General features: G+C 41.0%; 1 protein-coding gene across 2 annotated transcripts in view; it reads left to right on the top strand.

Annotated features, from left to right (window-relative positions):
• The window catches only part of LDLR (low density lipoprotein receptor), a 44,606-nt gene extending 32,839 nt beyond the window's left edge, over positions 1 to 11,767 (top strand). Inside the window, exons 11-18 of one of the 2 annotated variants that reach the window (XM_043970849.1) lie at positions 342 to 460; positions 2,390 to 2,529; positions 3,955 to 4,096; positions 4,394 to 4,546; positions 4,889 to 5,056; positions 5,713 to 5,790; positions 8,154 to 8,311; positions 9,503 to 11,767. In XM_043970849.1, coding sequence (XP_043826784.1) covers positions 342 to 460; positions 2,390 to 2,529; positions 3,955 to 4,096; positions 4,394 to 4,546; positions 4,889 to 5,056; positions 5,713 to 5,790; positions 8,154 to 8,311; positions 9,503 to 9,538 — 994 coding nt within the window. In that variant the 3' untranslated portion in view covers positions 9,539 to 11,767. Of the gene's footprint in view, positions 1 to 341; positions 461 to 2,389; positions 2,530 to 3,954; positions 4,097 to 4,393; positions 4,547 to 4,888; positions 5,057 to 5,709; positions 5,791 to 8,153; positions 8,312 to 9,502 lie in introns of both variants that reach the window. The other variant, XM_043970838.1, reaches the window with a different exon arrangement.
• The last annotated feature ends 3,050 nt before the right edge of the window (positions 11,768 to 14,817 follow it).

The raw sequence follows: 14,817 nt of genomic DNA, 5'->3' as shown, positions 1-14,817 counted from the left end.
GGCTGGAGGTAGTCAGTTTCCCCTCATTTGGGATCCCCAAGCAAAGCTTGCTGGGTGTGTGGTATTCAGACATAGGTTGGGCCAGATGATCCCCTAGCTCTCGCTCTCTCTCTTTTTTTTTTTTTGTGGGGCAGTGAGGGTTAAGTGACTTGCCCAGGGTCACACAGCTAGTAAGTGTTAAGTGTCTGAGGCCAGATTTGAACTCAGGTCCTCCTGAATCCAGAGGTGGTGCTCTATCCACTGCACCACCTAGCTGCCCCCCCCCCCCAGCTCTCTTAATACTGAGGTGCCTTATTCTTTGTCAGTATTCATGTCTTCCCTTTTCCCTTCCTCCTCCTCAGCTTCATGTATTGGACAGACTGGGGAACCCCTGCCAAGATCGGTAAAGGTGGTCTAAATGGAGTTGACAGCTTCCCCTTGGTAACAGAAGATATACAGTGGCCCAATGGAATCACTCTTGGTATGTTGTGCTGAGTGAGGAAACTTGTGAATTCGTCAGAAAAAGCAATCCCCTTTTGCTGACACAATACCAAAAAGTAAATACCTCTGCCTCTGTGCTGAAGGATTTCTTAGTGAGATAGGTGTTGTTTGGGAATAAGGGGAAGGACGCTAATAAAATGCAAAGTGCTTTGGTAACATTCCACTTCCAGCTCCTAGATTCAGTGATTATTTTCTTAGGTTTTATTGTTACCCTTTTTTAAAACTTTGTGATAATTTTGTAGATCTAAAAAAGCTATTCTAACAGCAAACATTTATGTAGTGCCTTAAGGTTTGTAAAGTAGGCAGCATACATTTCCTCATTTGATCCTCATAACAACCATATGAGGTCAGTGCTATTACCCCATTTTTTAAAAAAAGAAATACTCTTTTTTTGGGGGGGGGTGAGACAGTTGGGGTTAAGTGACTTGCTCAGGGTCACACAGCTAGTAAGTGTTAAGTGTCTGAGGCCAGATTTGAACTCAGGTCCTCCTGACTCCAGGGCCAGTGCTCTATCCACTGCGCCACCTAGCTGCCCCAAGAAATACTCTTTTGAGAATATTTTGGTTTTCATCACTTTTTTCATTTCCCAGCGTGCCATTTCTCCTTCCCCCTTCCAGGAAGCCATCCCTTATTACAATGAATAAAAGAAAAAGGTTAAAAAAAAACCCTAACCAGCACTTTTCATGTATTTTTTTTGTGAGGCAATTAGGGTTAAGTGACTTGCCCAGGGTCACACAGCTAGTAAGTGTTAAGTGTCTGAGGCCGGAATTGAACTCAGGTCCTCCTGACTCCAGGGCCAGTGCTCTATCCACTGCACCACCTAGTTGCCCCACTAACCAGCATTTTGAAAAAGTCTGGCATTACATGCTACTCTCCATACCCGTGGTCCTAGTCCTCTGCAAAGAAGTAGAGGAGGGGCCATCTTATTTATTGTCCCCATATTATGAGTGAGTTCCCCCCCCCCCCCGCCCCCGGGGGCAATGAGGGTTAAGTGACTTGCCCAGGGTCACACAGCTAGTAAGTGTCATGTGTCTGAGGCCAGATTTGAACTCAGGTCCTCCTGAATCCAGGGCCAGTGCTTTATCTATTGCACCACCTAGTTGTCCTCTCTCCCCATGTTATGGATATGGAAATTGATGTTACCTTTTTAAAATCAACACTGGTTTCCCCATAATGCCTCCTTACTACCCCTGTATTTAGCTTTGCCTGTTAACAAAGAAAGATCAAACCAGCCAATTGAGGGATCATATCCAGCAGCAAATGCACCATGGTGCTAGTTCTCCACTCCTCTACTGTTAAGAGGAAGATAGTGAAACCTTAAAAAAAGAGCCCCCAAAACAAAACTCCTTTCCCTCTTTATAACACACTATACAGATGGCAGAAAAATTTCACAAAAATGTAGATTTTGCATTTTTTCTACATTTCCTGTAATATGTCTCACCCCTTAGCAGCTGCTTCCACTATCATGTGGATGTCTTTATCAGAGGGGTAACTTCATGATCTCCATTAATGTCCTCTCTTGACACCTGATTGTGTTATGGAAGTAACCCTGGGTTCCTGAAGGCTATGCCTGCAGAACATAAACTGCAGGTCTTGTCAGGCTCAGGTCCAGCAGGGTGCAGACCGCTGCTTCCCAGATTACTTGACCACTAAGGAATTGTATATTTTGGAGCACTCATGAAGGTGATCTGCTAAGGCAAGGAGAGGCTATAATGATCTGAATTGTTGGCAGGGAACATAACAGTCACACTAATGAAATCCTGCATTTCTTCAGTATCTTGAAGCTGGCGATGAAAGAAGGGGGGGAGCTTTTTCAAGGCAGCTAACTGCCAAGCAGTTTAATAGTTTTCGAGGTCAGGAGCTTGGGTATCTACATGCTGCCCTCACCTTATCCCTGTCTTGTTTTTAGATCTTTCCAGTGATCGTCTCTACTGGGTTGACTCCAAACTCCACTCCATCTCCAGCGTGGATGTCAATGGTGGAAACAGGAGGACTGTGTTAGAGGATAAAAACAAACTCGCACACCCATTCTCCTTGGCAATCTTTGAGGTGAGGCTTTGGGGCAATTTAGGTAGATAATATGTGTGTGGGGACTTGTTTTGCTTATAAGCAAATCTCTTTTCAGGAAATAATATTTGCTCTGGATGCTTAATTATGAAAAGGAATAAGCTTTATTGCAGGGATTTGGCAGGGGGTGTTTCCCACAGGGGTTTTATTATTTTTATTTTTTGGGGGGGGGGTGATGAGGCCAGATTTGAACTCAGGTCCTCCTGAATCCAGGGCCAGTGCTTTATCCATTGTGACACCTAGCTACACCCCCCCTCTTTCTCCCAACCCCATCTCATAGTATATATGTAATTCTCTTTTCCATTTAAATTATTTGCAAACCACAGCACTTCTTCCTACCTTTTCGGGTTAGCCCCTCAAATTAGAGGAAAATAAACTATGGTGAAAAGAACATTAACTCTGGGCTCAAAAGCCCTGGATTCGAATTCTACCACTGTTGATCTGATTGGAATCAGGATGATCTGAGTTTGAACTCTTCCTCAGAATGTATTATTGACTATGTGACCCTGGCCAAGTCACTTAACCTCTCTCAGCCTTGTTTTCCCCAACTATAAAATGTAGATGATAATAGCATCTATATCAGAAAGTTATCGTGGGGATCAACTGAGATAATATATATAGAAATGCTTTGTACTCCTTAAAGTGCTATAGAAAATATTAGAACAAGTCACACAATCTTCCTAGGCCTCAGTTTCCTTATCCCCAAAATAAGTGGGGGGTTCAGACTCCAGGGTTCCTTCCAGCTCTAAGAGGTCTATCATCCTTTGGTTCTACGACCTTGCTGAGATATTTTTATTTTCTTTTTCTTTTTCTTTTGTTTTTTTTTTTTTTTTTTGTGGGGCAATGGGGGTTAAGTGACTTGCCCAGGGTCACACAGCTGGTAAGTGTCAAATGTCTGAGGCCGGATTTGGACTCAGGTACTCCTGAATCCAGGGCCGGTGCTTTATCCACTGCGCCACCTAGCCGCCCCCGATATTTTTTTTTTTAATGAAAGTTTTGTTTGTTTTTTTCAGGGCAATTAGGGTTAAATGACTTGCCCAGGGTCAAACGGCTAGTTAAGTGTCAAGTGTCTGAGGCTGGATTTGAACTCAGGTCCTCCTGAATCCAAGGCCAGTGCTTTATCCACTGTGCCACCTAGCTGCCCCTGAGATATCATTTTTATTTAAGAGAGAGCAGAGGGAAGGGAGAGCCAGTCCTTGGGATTTCTCCTGTCAGTCTTACCGGCTCATTGGTTCCTGTGTAGATGAAGGGCCGGACCTTTTCTGACAGCTCGCTGTGTAGGCATACACGTGCATATGCTTATGTGTAGCTGCTGGAGGAGCAGGGAGATTTGGGCTTTACAGGGACTTCATGGGGGCTGGAGAAAACTCATTGGTTAAGACTATCTGTTCTTAAATGATCCCTTAGGATAAGGTCTTCTGGACAGATATTATAAATGAAGCCATTTTCAGTGCAAATCGCCTCACGGGCTCTGATATCATCTTGGTGGCGGAAGATCTGTTGTCTCCTGAGGACATCGTCCTCTATCACAACCTTACCCAGCCAACAGGTACTAGACTGACTTTTATGGCGTTTCATGGCACCTTGAAATGCTTCCTTTGTGTCTCTCTCTTTCTTGACTTGTCTTGGCTGTTCTCCTTTGGAAGTGAGTTGTCTTTCTATTTTCACATATTCATGGTGCTAGACATGTCTCTCTTCCAAGAAGAATGTGAGCTCCACAATCGCAAGAAACTCCTTTGCTTTTTGTCTTTGTGCTCCCTCCAATGCCTAGTGTTTGTAGAGAGTGCTCAATGAATGCTTGTTAAATTGGAATGCGTGCTCACCCCTGTGTTTCCTGGATTTTCAGGGGTCAACTGGTGTGAGAAGACTTCTCTCTCCAATGGTGGCTGCCAGTATCTGTGCCTTCCGGCTCCGCAAATTAACTCTCATTCCCCCAAATTTACCTGTGCTTGTCCTGATGGCATGTACCTGGCTGCAGACATGCGAAGTTGCACCAAAGGTAAGAGACTTCAGGAATCTTTGACCACCGGCTTTACAAGGAAACCATTAAGCCTACCCAGGCTGCACTTTCACTGGGTGAATAGCTGACTTTGGTGGGTGGTTGGTTTCCCCTTGTCTTAGCAGAAAGCTCTGAGGTACCATTACCTCTTTGATATTCTTCCTCAGGTCTCCCCTTTCTGCCCAACTTCCAATTCCTGTGTTTATGCAGTAGACTGCAACCCTTGGCATTTAATCATCCAGGATCTGCATAGAATTTCAAGGATCCTCTTTGTTGGTCTCCTGTTAAGAGAGTCAGGTTACTAGAATCTTGTTGATACTTAGGACATTTCTCTTCTTGCAGAAGTGATTGTACCTGTTACTGCTACCATGACCAGTACAACCAAGGAGCCTCATTCTAAAACAACCACTCTTGCCCGATTAGTAACAACTGTAACAACTCAGAAGCAGACCACCAAACATGGCACTCCTGACCTCACGACAGCAGAAATGGTTACAATATCCCAAAAAGGTAAATTTCTTATAAACTTTATGACTTTAATCGAGCTAATTTTTCCTTAGGTCATGCTGTGACAGTTAAAAATGAATGAGATCTCCTTGCGTAGAGTTCCTTTTTATAGTCTTCTCCAAAGATATGGGAGGGTCATAGAACCTGAGACGGAAAGAAAAACTTAGAGGTCACCCAGTCCAAACATCCCTAAATGATCCACTTTCCTCTATGGTGTTAAAAGACCTTACAGACAGTAGATAAGTCCTATAGAGTTGCATGGGACACAGCACTTAGCAGTGACTGGCCAATAAATGGTTATTGCTTGATTGATAGTCATTGTGTGAAGTTGCCCTAAGTTTATACACCTCATGTGAAAGTTGAGATTTTAACTTGGGTCTTCCTGACCCTTAGATCCAGCCCTTCATCTGCTATGCCATGCTATTTCCATAGATTGACCACTTTCACCCAACAAGGTAATTAAGCTTGAAGAAATTAGTTTGAGGACTCAAAAGTCATCCCTTTTCTCAATAGATGGGAGTGAGGTCATTTGAATTTCTAAAAGAAATATAATAGTATAGTTAACTAAGTCCTAACCTTCATAAACTAATACAATACATTGTTGTTTTTCCTCTCCCTCCTTTGGAATGTGGCTTACTTCTTTGTTTCCTCCTTAGCAGTTCAGAATCCAATGGGAATACAAGACAGTCAAGAGCATCATGGTGGACCCAAAGCTCTATCCATTGTTTTACCAATAGGTAAGATGCAGATACCCTAAAGGGATAGATGCTCTCTCTTTTTTTTTTTTTTGTAAAATAAAATGATTTATTAGGAGAGGAATATATGGCCATGAGACAGAATCAGTTTGGAGACTGTCTTCTATGCCCTCTTCTTAGAACATTTTTTAAAAACCTTTCTTCCAAGCCCATCAAGCAAAGTCTATTTCATCAGTACATCAACAAATTTTTATTTAGTGCACATTAAGTTAGCTTTTGGGGAGGAAATGGCATTTGAATTGGGCTTTCATGAATGGATACAGTATTAAACAGGTGAAGAGAGATTGGGAGGACATTTACTTAAGCAAAGGTATGGAGGTGAGAAAATACATGGAATATTGGAGGGCCACCAAATAGCCAGGTTTAGATGGAGCATAAAGCTCCATATAAATATGTAATATGTAATATGAGATTAGGGTAGTGCCAAGTTGTGGGGAGCCCTGAGGAATTAAAACTATATCCAAAGAAGATTTTTGAGCAGAGAAATTTCTTTGCCTTCACTTCATATTTGGAACTTTGACTCCTTCCCCCAACCTCATAACTAGTTAGTATACCCAAACAAAACAGATCAGTACATTGTGTCTCAAAATATATTCCTCTTTTTTAAAAAAAAGTATCCCTTCGGGGCAGCTAGGTGGCACAGTGGATAGAGCACCGGCTCTCGAGTCAGGAGTACCTGAGTTCAAATCCGGCCTCAGACACTTAACACTTAACTAGCTGTGTGACCCTGGGCAAATCACTTAACCCCAATTGCCTCACTTTAAAAAAAAAACATCCCTTCTTCTGTAATGTGGTCCACCGTCTCTTTACTAAAAAACAGGAGATTAATTTCACCGTCAGTCCTCTGAAACCTTGATTGGTCACAGTCTTGATCAGAGTTGTGAAGTCTTTCAGAGTCTCTTTTCTGTTACATTATCATCATGTAAACTGATCCCCTGGTTTGCTAGGCATCTTTGTATTATTAGGTCCTACATATCTTATCCAGTTTCTCAGATTTCTTCATATTCATAACTTCATATGGTAATTTTCCATTCATATTTCACTACAGTGTGTTTAGCCATTCCCCAGTTGGTATATACTCACTTTCTTCCTAGTTCCTTGATATGATTTTATTTTATTTTATTTTAATTTTTTTTTGGTGAGGCAATTAGGGTTAAGGGACTTGCCCAGGGTCACACAGCTAGTAAGTGTCTGAGGCCGGATTTGAACTCAGGTCTTCCTGAATCCAGGGCCAGTGCTCTATCCACTGCACCACCTGGCTGCCCCAGATATGATATTTTTTGGAATATTAAAACATATTTTAAAAATTTCCTTTATTTATATATTAATATAGGGGTGGGGCAGTGGGAGAAATGAGTATTTTCTCAAATAATACAATTTTTTTTTAGCAAGGTATCACAAACAGTGAAGTTTGTAAGAAGGGAAGGTCTAATTACAATTAATGTAAATAGCTTCCAATAGGAAAAAAAAAGATTATGCCAAAAAGCAATTTTAATTCTATGGCCAACTTTTAGATAGGCATCAGTAAAGCAACTTGGTCATAATAATGCTTATTCATAGAGTGTTTTTGTTTTTGTTTTTGTGGGAAGATGTCCATCTTGATCTGGCAAGTCCACTGTAAGTAATTAATTGTGATTTGGAGTTTTTATAACCCCATCTTTGCTTCATGGTCAGACTGAAAAGATGCAAGATTTTAAAGCCTAAGAGAAGATGGTTGTGTACTTTTTTTTTCCAGATATAATTTTTTAAAACACTACTATAATATTTTTTTCACCTATGGGATCTTTTCCTCTGTCTTTGACCTCCTTGGGTATATGACTAACTAGTAGGAGTGTTCCTATGTCAAAGGGCATGCACAATTCGGTGATTTTTTAAAAAATTTATTTATTTTTTGGCAGGGCAATGAGGGTTAAGTGACTTGCCCAGGGTCACACAGCTATTAAGTGTCAAGTGTTTGAGGCCAGATTTGAACTCAGGTACTCCTGAATCCAGGGCCGGTGCTTTATCCACTGCACCATCTAGCTGCCCCTGTTCAGTGATTTTTAAAAGATAATCCTATATGATCTTTTTTTTGGTGGGGTAAGAGGGTTAAGTGACTTGCCCAGGGTCACACTGCTAGTAAGTGTCAAATGTCTGAGACAGGATTTGAATTCAGGTCCTCCTGAATCCAGGGCTGGTGCTCTATCTACTGTGCCATCTAGCTGCCCCCAATCCTATATGATTTTACAAGGATTTACTAAGTGTAGGGATTGTGCTAGGGCCTGGGGAGACAAAGACAGAAGAAAGAATAGTTTCTGCTCTCATGCAACATATATTACATTGTGCTTCTCCTTCTCTTTCTCCAGTTCTGATCATTTTGATTTGCTTTGGAGCATTCCTGGTATGGAAGAACTGGCGACTCAAGAACATCAATAGTATAAACTTTGATAATCCCGTCTATCAGAAGACGACAGAAGATGAAGTTCACATCTGTAGGAGTCAAGATGGCTACACGTATCCCTCGGTAATAGGCGTTTGTTCTTTTAGTCAGTCTTCTGACAAATATTCATTGAGTGCACACTGCATGCCCAGGTCCTGTCATAAATGACATTCTGGTACACAGACTTTGCCTTCCCTGTGGGGGCATCTGTGGTGTAATTCAAAGACTTTAAGAGCCGGAAGGGACCACAGAGATCATCTTGACTAACCCTTTAAAATTTTTTTTATTACACACACACACACACACACACACACACACACATTTTTTCTCTCTCCTACTCTCCACTCCCATTAAAAAAAAAAAAAGACAAAAACCCCCTTATAATGAACAAAATAGGCACAACAAATTTCCACATTGGCCATGTCCAAAAATATTTGTCTAATTCTGCACTCTGGGTCCATCCTCACCTATCTATTTGACATATTTCATTGGTGGACCTCTGCAATCATGATTAGTCATTAAATTGATTGTTTCTTAGGTCATGCAAAGTCATTTATCTTTACAGTATTGTTGTTATTGTATAAATTGTTCTGGTTTTGTTCATTTTACTCTGCATCACTTCATAGAAGTCTTAACAGGTTTCTCTGAAACTGTTGTATCATCATTTCTTATGGCACAATAGTATTCCATTACATTTATGTACCATAATTTATTTCACCTCTCTGCACTTGATGCACAGCTCTTTACTTTCTTTTTTTTTGCATCACAAAAACAATATTTTTATAAATTTTTTTAAACATATGCAACTCCTTTAATTTGAAAGCTGCTATGTGGTGCAACGGATAGAAGAATGGGCCTGGAGTCAGGAAGATCTGAGTTCAAATTTAGCCTTAGACATTAACCAGCTGTGTGACTTTGGGCAAGTCACTTAACCTCTGTGCCTCAGTTTCCTCAGCTGTAAAATTGGGATATTAATAGTCCTGCCTTGAGGATTAAATGAGATATTTATAATATGCTTAGCACAGTGTCTGGCACATTGTCCGTGCTGAATAAATGTTTGTTCTTTCCCTTCCTTGAAAGGAAATGACTTGTCCAAGGTCACAAAGGCACAGAGCTTTTTGGTGCCTTTCCCCTAATACTGTGCTGCTTCATTATGGATCATTTGCTATCAGAGCCAAACCTCCCTTGTTCTGGAATGGGAGAGGGGGGGTGCTTTGACACCTGGGTAGAAGAAATTAAATGGCCATCCCTAAACTCTCCTTTTTGCATTAACAGAGACAGATGGTGAGCCTGGAAGATGATATTGCATGAATGGTTGCCACAAGAAGTGCCTCTTAACAAAAGTTGCTGCTTATTTATGGGAGGAAAATGCCTTTTCTTTCCCAGTCCTTTATCAACTGCTCACCTCCCAGGGCAGCCACTGCTGCTAATTCCTGAGGGACCTGATATCCTCCTACCTAAAGAAAGAAGAGAAAGTTAAACAAAAGACCAAAAAAGAAAAAAAAAAAGCCACTACCCCACTCACCTCCAGAGGAATGGGCTTTGTTGGTGGTAATGGGGCTGAGCTGACTGTCTTCTTGGAGTTTTGTTTTATATATTTATTCATCTTGGAGGCAAGGCAGTCAAGCTTCTGATGGGGTTTCTTGGACGATGGGTTTTGTTGGTGATTTCCCTTACGTGTGAAGGAGAAGAGAAACAGGAAACAAGATGGAGGTGATTCTCTGGATGTAAGGCGGCAATATTTCTCTGGTGGGATTTGGATGCTTCCTCCACCACAGCCTAGTCTTTTGGATAAAGGAGTCAAGATGAGGAATGCGGTTATGTGAAGACTTGGGGACTGAATTCAAGCACAGTGGCTTCTAGATAGAAACAGGTGCTACTCCTGGTCAGGTGCTGCACCCCATCCCTTCCCTATTCCCTGTATCTCAAGAGTGAAAGTGTTTACTTCTACCTTGGAATTCTTGGTAGACAACCTGTCCTGACACCCTCCCTCTCATAATCCCAAAATTGGCCTCTTCCAAGCACATCTGTGCTCTTCTTTTAAGCCATTAAGTTGCCTCAGAGATGACTAGTAATCAAGTGTGGGGTTAGCTTGAGCTAAAACGAGCTGAACCCCAGTCACTTAACCACTCATTTACAGTAGCTCCTGCCATCATTCATGCTATTATATGCCACAGTGTGCCAGACAGTATCCCGTGAACTCCAACTAGGCCAGTTTGGTCCTGGGAGTCAGCCATTTTATGAAGTTTTTTGTTTTTGTTTCCCCCATCCAATATCTCCTTCCCCCTCACTCACCCCTCTTCCTTTTCATGGGTGAATTTTTTATCTTTTTCTTGCACTTTTTTCAGTTCAGGGTTGTATATTTGTAAATTTTATATTTTTATTATGATTTTGCACTGTTTTCTTTTGTATATATTATTTTGACTAATAATGAGGATTTGGCCAGGATGACCAATTGCAAACTGCCAACAAAAAGATTTTGTTGTATTTGTGAATTTACGGTGTTTTGTATATTGTTCAGTGAGTGAGGTAGGGGTGTGTGTGTGTGTGTGTGTGTGTGTGTGTGTGTGTATGCGTGCGTGCACAGGTGTGTTTTTCTGAGTTTGTCTAAGTGGAAGAGTCGATCAGGAAACCCAAGCCAGGATTTCATTGAAATACAGTTTATAATTGCCATCCATTCTTTCTAGCTCATGTCTAATGGACTAATTGAAGTCTGCTCCCCTTGTGTTTCTTAGGAATCCACACAGTTGAATACTTTACTTCACTTAGGGAGATGTGCTATCTCAGTGCATCTCAAATCAGTGTCCTCTGCTCAGAATATTTGCACAGGACCAGCAATTCTTATACTGGGTTCAACTATATATTTTCAATTAAAAGCCTTTTAGAAGGAACAGCCGCAGACAGACATTGGACTGTTTGCCTTGCACTTCATGGTCCCTGAATAAATGTTTGTTAAACTGAAGTGAAATGAACACTGGAGAGACCCAGGCAAACTCCCATTATTCCTGATTGGTGAGTATTTGTTCTCCTGTCACCCCCACCCATCCTTTTCAGTCTAAAGGAAATGGGAGTGAACAGGACATAAAGACTAGACTAGAGAAAGATTTAAAGCACTACAACCCTCTATTGCCAGAAGCTGTGAAAGACATTCTGAAGCCTGTAAATAAACTCATGTACAGTCAGTAGGTTATTTGTTTTGTGTGTGTGGTTTTTTGCACATAATGTCTTTTTATGGATTATTCTTTGTGTATTTGGGTGAAACCACTCACTCATTTAAAAAAAATTTCTTGGGGCACCCTCTGTGTCTGGGGTGATTTTTCTTCTGAGTCTTTCTCCTTATCCTATATCTAAAAATGACATTTGCACCACTATGGCTGATGCTTCCTGGGGAAATGGTATTTGTGCGTGTGCACACACATATACACACAACACTGATCACTTTTGGAATGGGTGGGTGTCAGACTTTTTAACCAACTGTATGTACAAAATGTTTTTATAGCCTGATTGTCTTACTGTGATCAATTAAATTTCTTAAGTGCACAGTTTCAAGTTAATGTGTGTTTCCTCTTCCACTCAAGCCCAGATAGTGGTATCTATGAGAAGAGTGAGCCATCCCCCTTCCCTACTGAAGCAGTAAATCCCACCTGCATCTATAGAGGCTACCCAATCCTGATTTGTTGCTACCCAGGTGCCATACACCTAACTGGTTCTTGCTCTATAGCTGACAATCCAATGTGAAGCCTTTCTTATCTTTGCAATAGTACCACTCTTGGATGTCCATGGGCAGCGCCTCCTCAAAAGCTATCAAAAATCTGGATTTTAAACCTTGGAACTGGAGTGCTGTCCATGTCTAATCTTTTCAATTTTGAAGGGGGTAGTGGAAATCTCTAAATTTAAAAGGAAGGGATGGGGGAAACTTAGCTATTGATCTCTAGAAACTTTTCGTTCAAACAAACTTTGGGCATCAACCTGTTGTTTTTTCTCACCTAAGTGAGGCCCTTTGCCATCCTAGTGCCCATGGACCCCTGAGCCACTCAGGAACCATCCTGTGCCTTTCCCACCCCAGCTCTCAATGGTTGCATGATCTATCAGCCTCAGGAAAAGTGCATTATCTTGTTTAATAAAGAGTAGTTTCAGGGGCAGCTAGGCGGCACAGTGGATAAAGCACTGGCCCTGGATTCAGGAGGACCTGAGTTCAAATGTGGCCTCAGACACTTGACACTAGCTGTGTGACCCTGGGCAAATCACTTAACCCCTCATTGCCCCACAGAACAAAAATAAAAAGTGCAGAATGAGACATATATTTTTTGTTTTGGGGTGTTTTTTTTTGGTGAGGCAATTGGGGTTAAGTAACTTGCCCAGGGTCACACAGCTGGTAAGTGTCAAGGGTCTGAGTTCACATTTGAACTCAGGTCCTCCTGAATCTAAGGCTAGTGCTCTCCACTGCGCCACCTGCCTACTCTGAGACATTTTTGGATGTGGCCTACATGGGAATTTGTTTTGCTAGATTTATGTGTATTTGTTTATGAGGGCTTTCTTTTTTCTTTTTGGTTTTGGGGGAAGGTACAGTTAGAGGAAGAGATGAAAAAATAATCATTTAAAAATTAAAATATTTTAAAAAGAAGGTGGTAGATCTAGGAAAAGAACTGCCTGTATGTTTGATACTATGATTAGATGGAGTTGAGTTTTCCATACCAGGTCCTCCAAAACTGACATTACCCTCCACCCTGGATTCTCTGTTCAAAGAAGAACAGACTATATATAGGGGCAGACACATCCCTTTTAATCTCCCGAGCAATGTTCTCTCCTCTGTCACTGTGTCCTGGAAATGGCACCAGAGAGTAGGCATTCCTGGGTGGGGCAAATCAGCCAAGGAAAGAGGTTGTCATGCATTTTGGTTCTGTCCCTAAAACCTTTTCCCCATGTCCTGGGGCTACACCTGTTAGTTTGCCAAGAGATAGATGGTATGAATGGGGAGGTATTTGCCCCCAACCCCCACTGACCTACCAGGGAGCCACACATTCCTTTCAGGAGAGTCATTGCTTTTATTATTTTCTCTCTTTGTTGTACATTTTTCTTTTTTTACTACTCTGAACTTGAGAAACATCACCGAATAGGAATGGTTTTCATAGACGAAGAACAAGAAAAACAAGCCTGTAAATGAAACCTTGAATCTCTACTTTGTAACAGCCTGTTTTTTTTTTTTTTTAAGTATTTAACAAATCCAACATATCCGTTTTAAAGCTGGACTGCTTCTTTGCCCCCCATCCCACCCCTTCCTTTCTTCTTGTCATTCTGTTAAAAAGAAACAAACCCACAAACTTTACATGCAAAGATTTACATGGAAAGATCGGAGCGAAGGGAGTAGAGTGGAGGGATGGAGACAACCTTTGACCTTAATAATATAAATGGGAAGAACGAGCACAAAACAAACAGAAGTAAATGAGGCAGAATTGTAAAGAACAAGCCTGACTCCAAAAAAAGAGATATGAGGAGAGGCCCCTTTACAGAGGCAGGAAGTCTATGGGTGTGGTGCATTACACATATTTTCAGACTTTTTCAATGTATTGATAAAGTTTCCTGTTTTCCTTAAAAAATATTATTTGTTACATAAATGGCTCTTTGGGATGGAGTGGGTGGGAGATACTGGGGAAAATTTTGGTGATAAAAACAAGATATCAAAATTATTATTATTTTGGTGAGGCAATGGGGGTTAAGTGGCTTGCCCAGGGTCACACAGCTAGTAAGTGCTAAGTGTCTGAGGCTGGATTTGAACTCAGGACCTCCTGAATCCAGGGCCAGTGCTCTATCCACTGCGCCACCTAGCTGCCCCTTTGAAATTTTAATTAAAAAAAATACTTCAATGACACTTTTTTTTTTGGTATCACCAAATCCCCCTTACCCCCTGCATCTTCCCAATTTTTCTTTAAATTCTATTTTTTTTTCTAATTACATGTATAAACAATTTTTTTTTTGGGGGGGAGGCAGGGCAATGAGAGTTAAGTGACTTGCCCAAGGTCACATAGCTGTGTCAAGTGTCTTAGGCCAGATTGAACTCAGGTCCTCCTGAATCCAGGGCCGGTGCTTTATCCACTGCACCACCTAGCTGACTCCATAAAAACAATTTTTAACATTTGATTTCTAAAATTTTGAGTTCCAAATTCTCTCCCTCCCTTCCCTCTTTTCTCCTTGAGAAGACAAGCAATTTAATATAGATTATAAATACAAAACATATTCATATTAGCCATGTTGCAAAAGAAAATACAGACCAAAAAAGGCCCAAGAAAAGTAGACTTTCTTTCTTTTTTTTTTTAAATACATGCTTCAATTTGTATTCAGACTCTTATCAGTTCTTTCTAGGGAGGTGGATAGCATTTTTCATCCTAAGTCCTTCAGAATTGTCTTGGACCATTTGTCAATTGGGGAATGATTCATGTTCTTATAAATTTGACTGAATTCTCTATATATTTGAGAAATGAGGTCTTTATCAAAGGAACTTGCTATAAAATTTCCTCGAGTTTTTTGCTTTCCCTATAATTTTGGCCCTTTATTGAATTATAGTCTGAAAAGAATGCACTAAGAAAAAGATA

This window comes from Dromiciops gliroides, chromosome 1 (assembly GCF_019393635.1).
Source record: "Dromiciops gliroides isolate mDroGli1 chromosome 1, mDroGli1.pri, whole genome shotgun sequence".
NCBI lineage: Eukaryota > Metazoa > Chordata > Mammalia > Microbiotheria > Microbiotheriidae > Dromiciops > Dromiciops gliroides.
The sequence above is the reverse complement of the archived record's forward strand: the minus strand, read 5'-3'. Positions and strand labels throughout refer to the sequence as shown.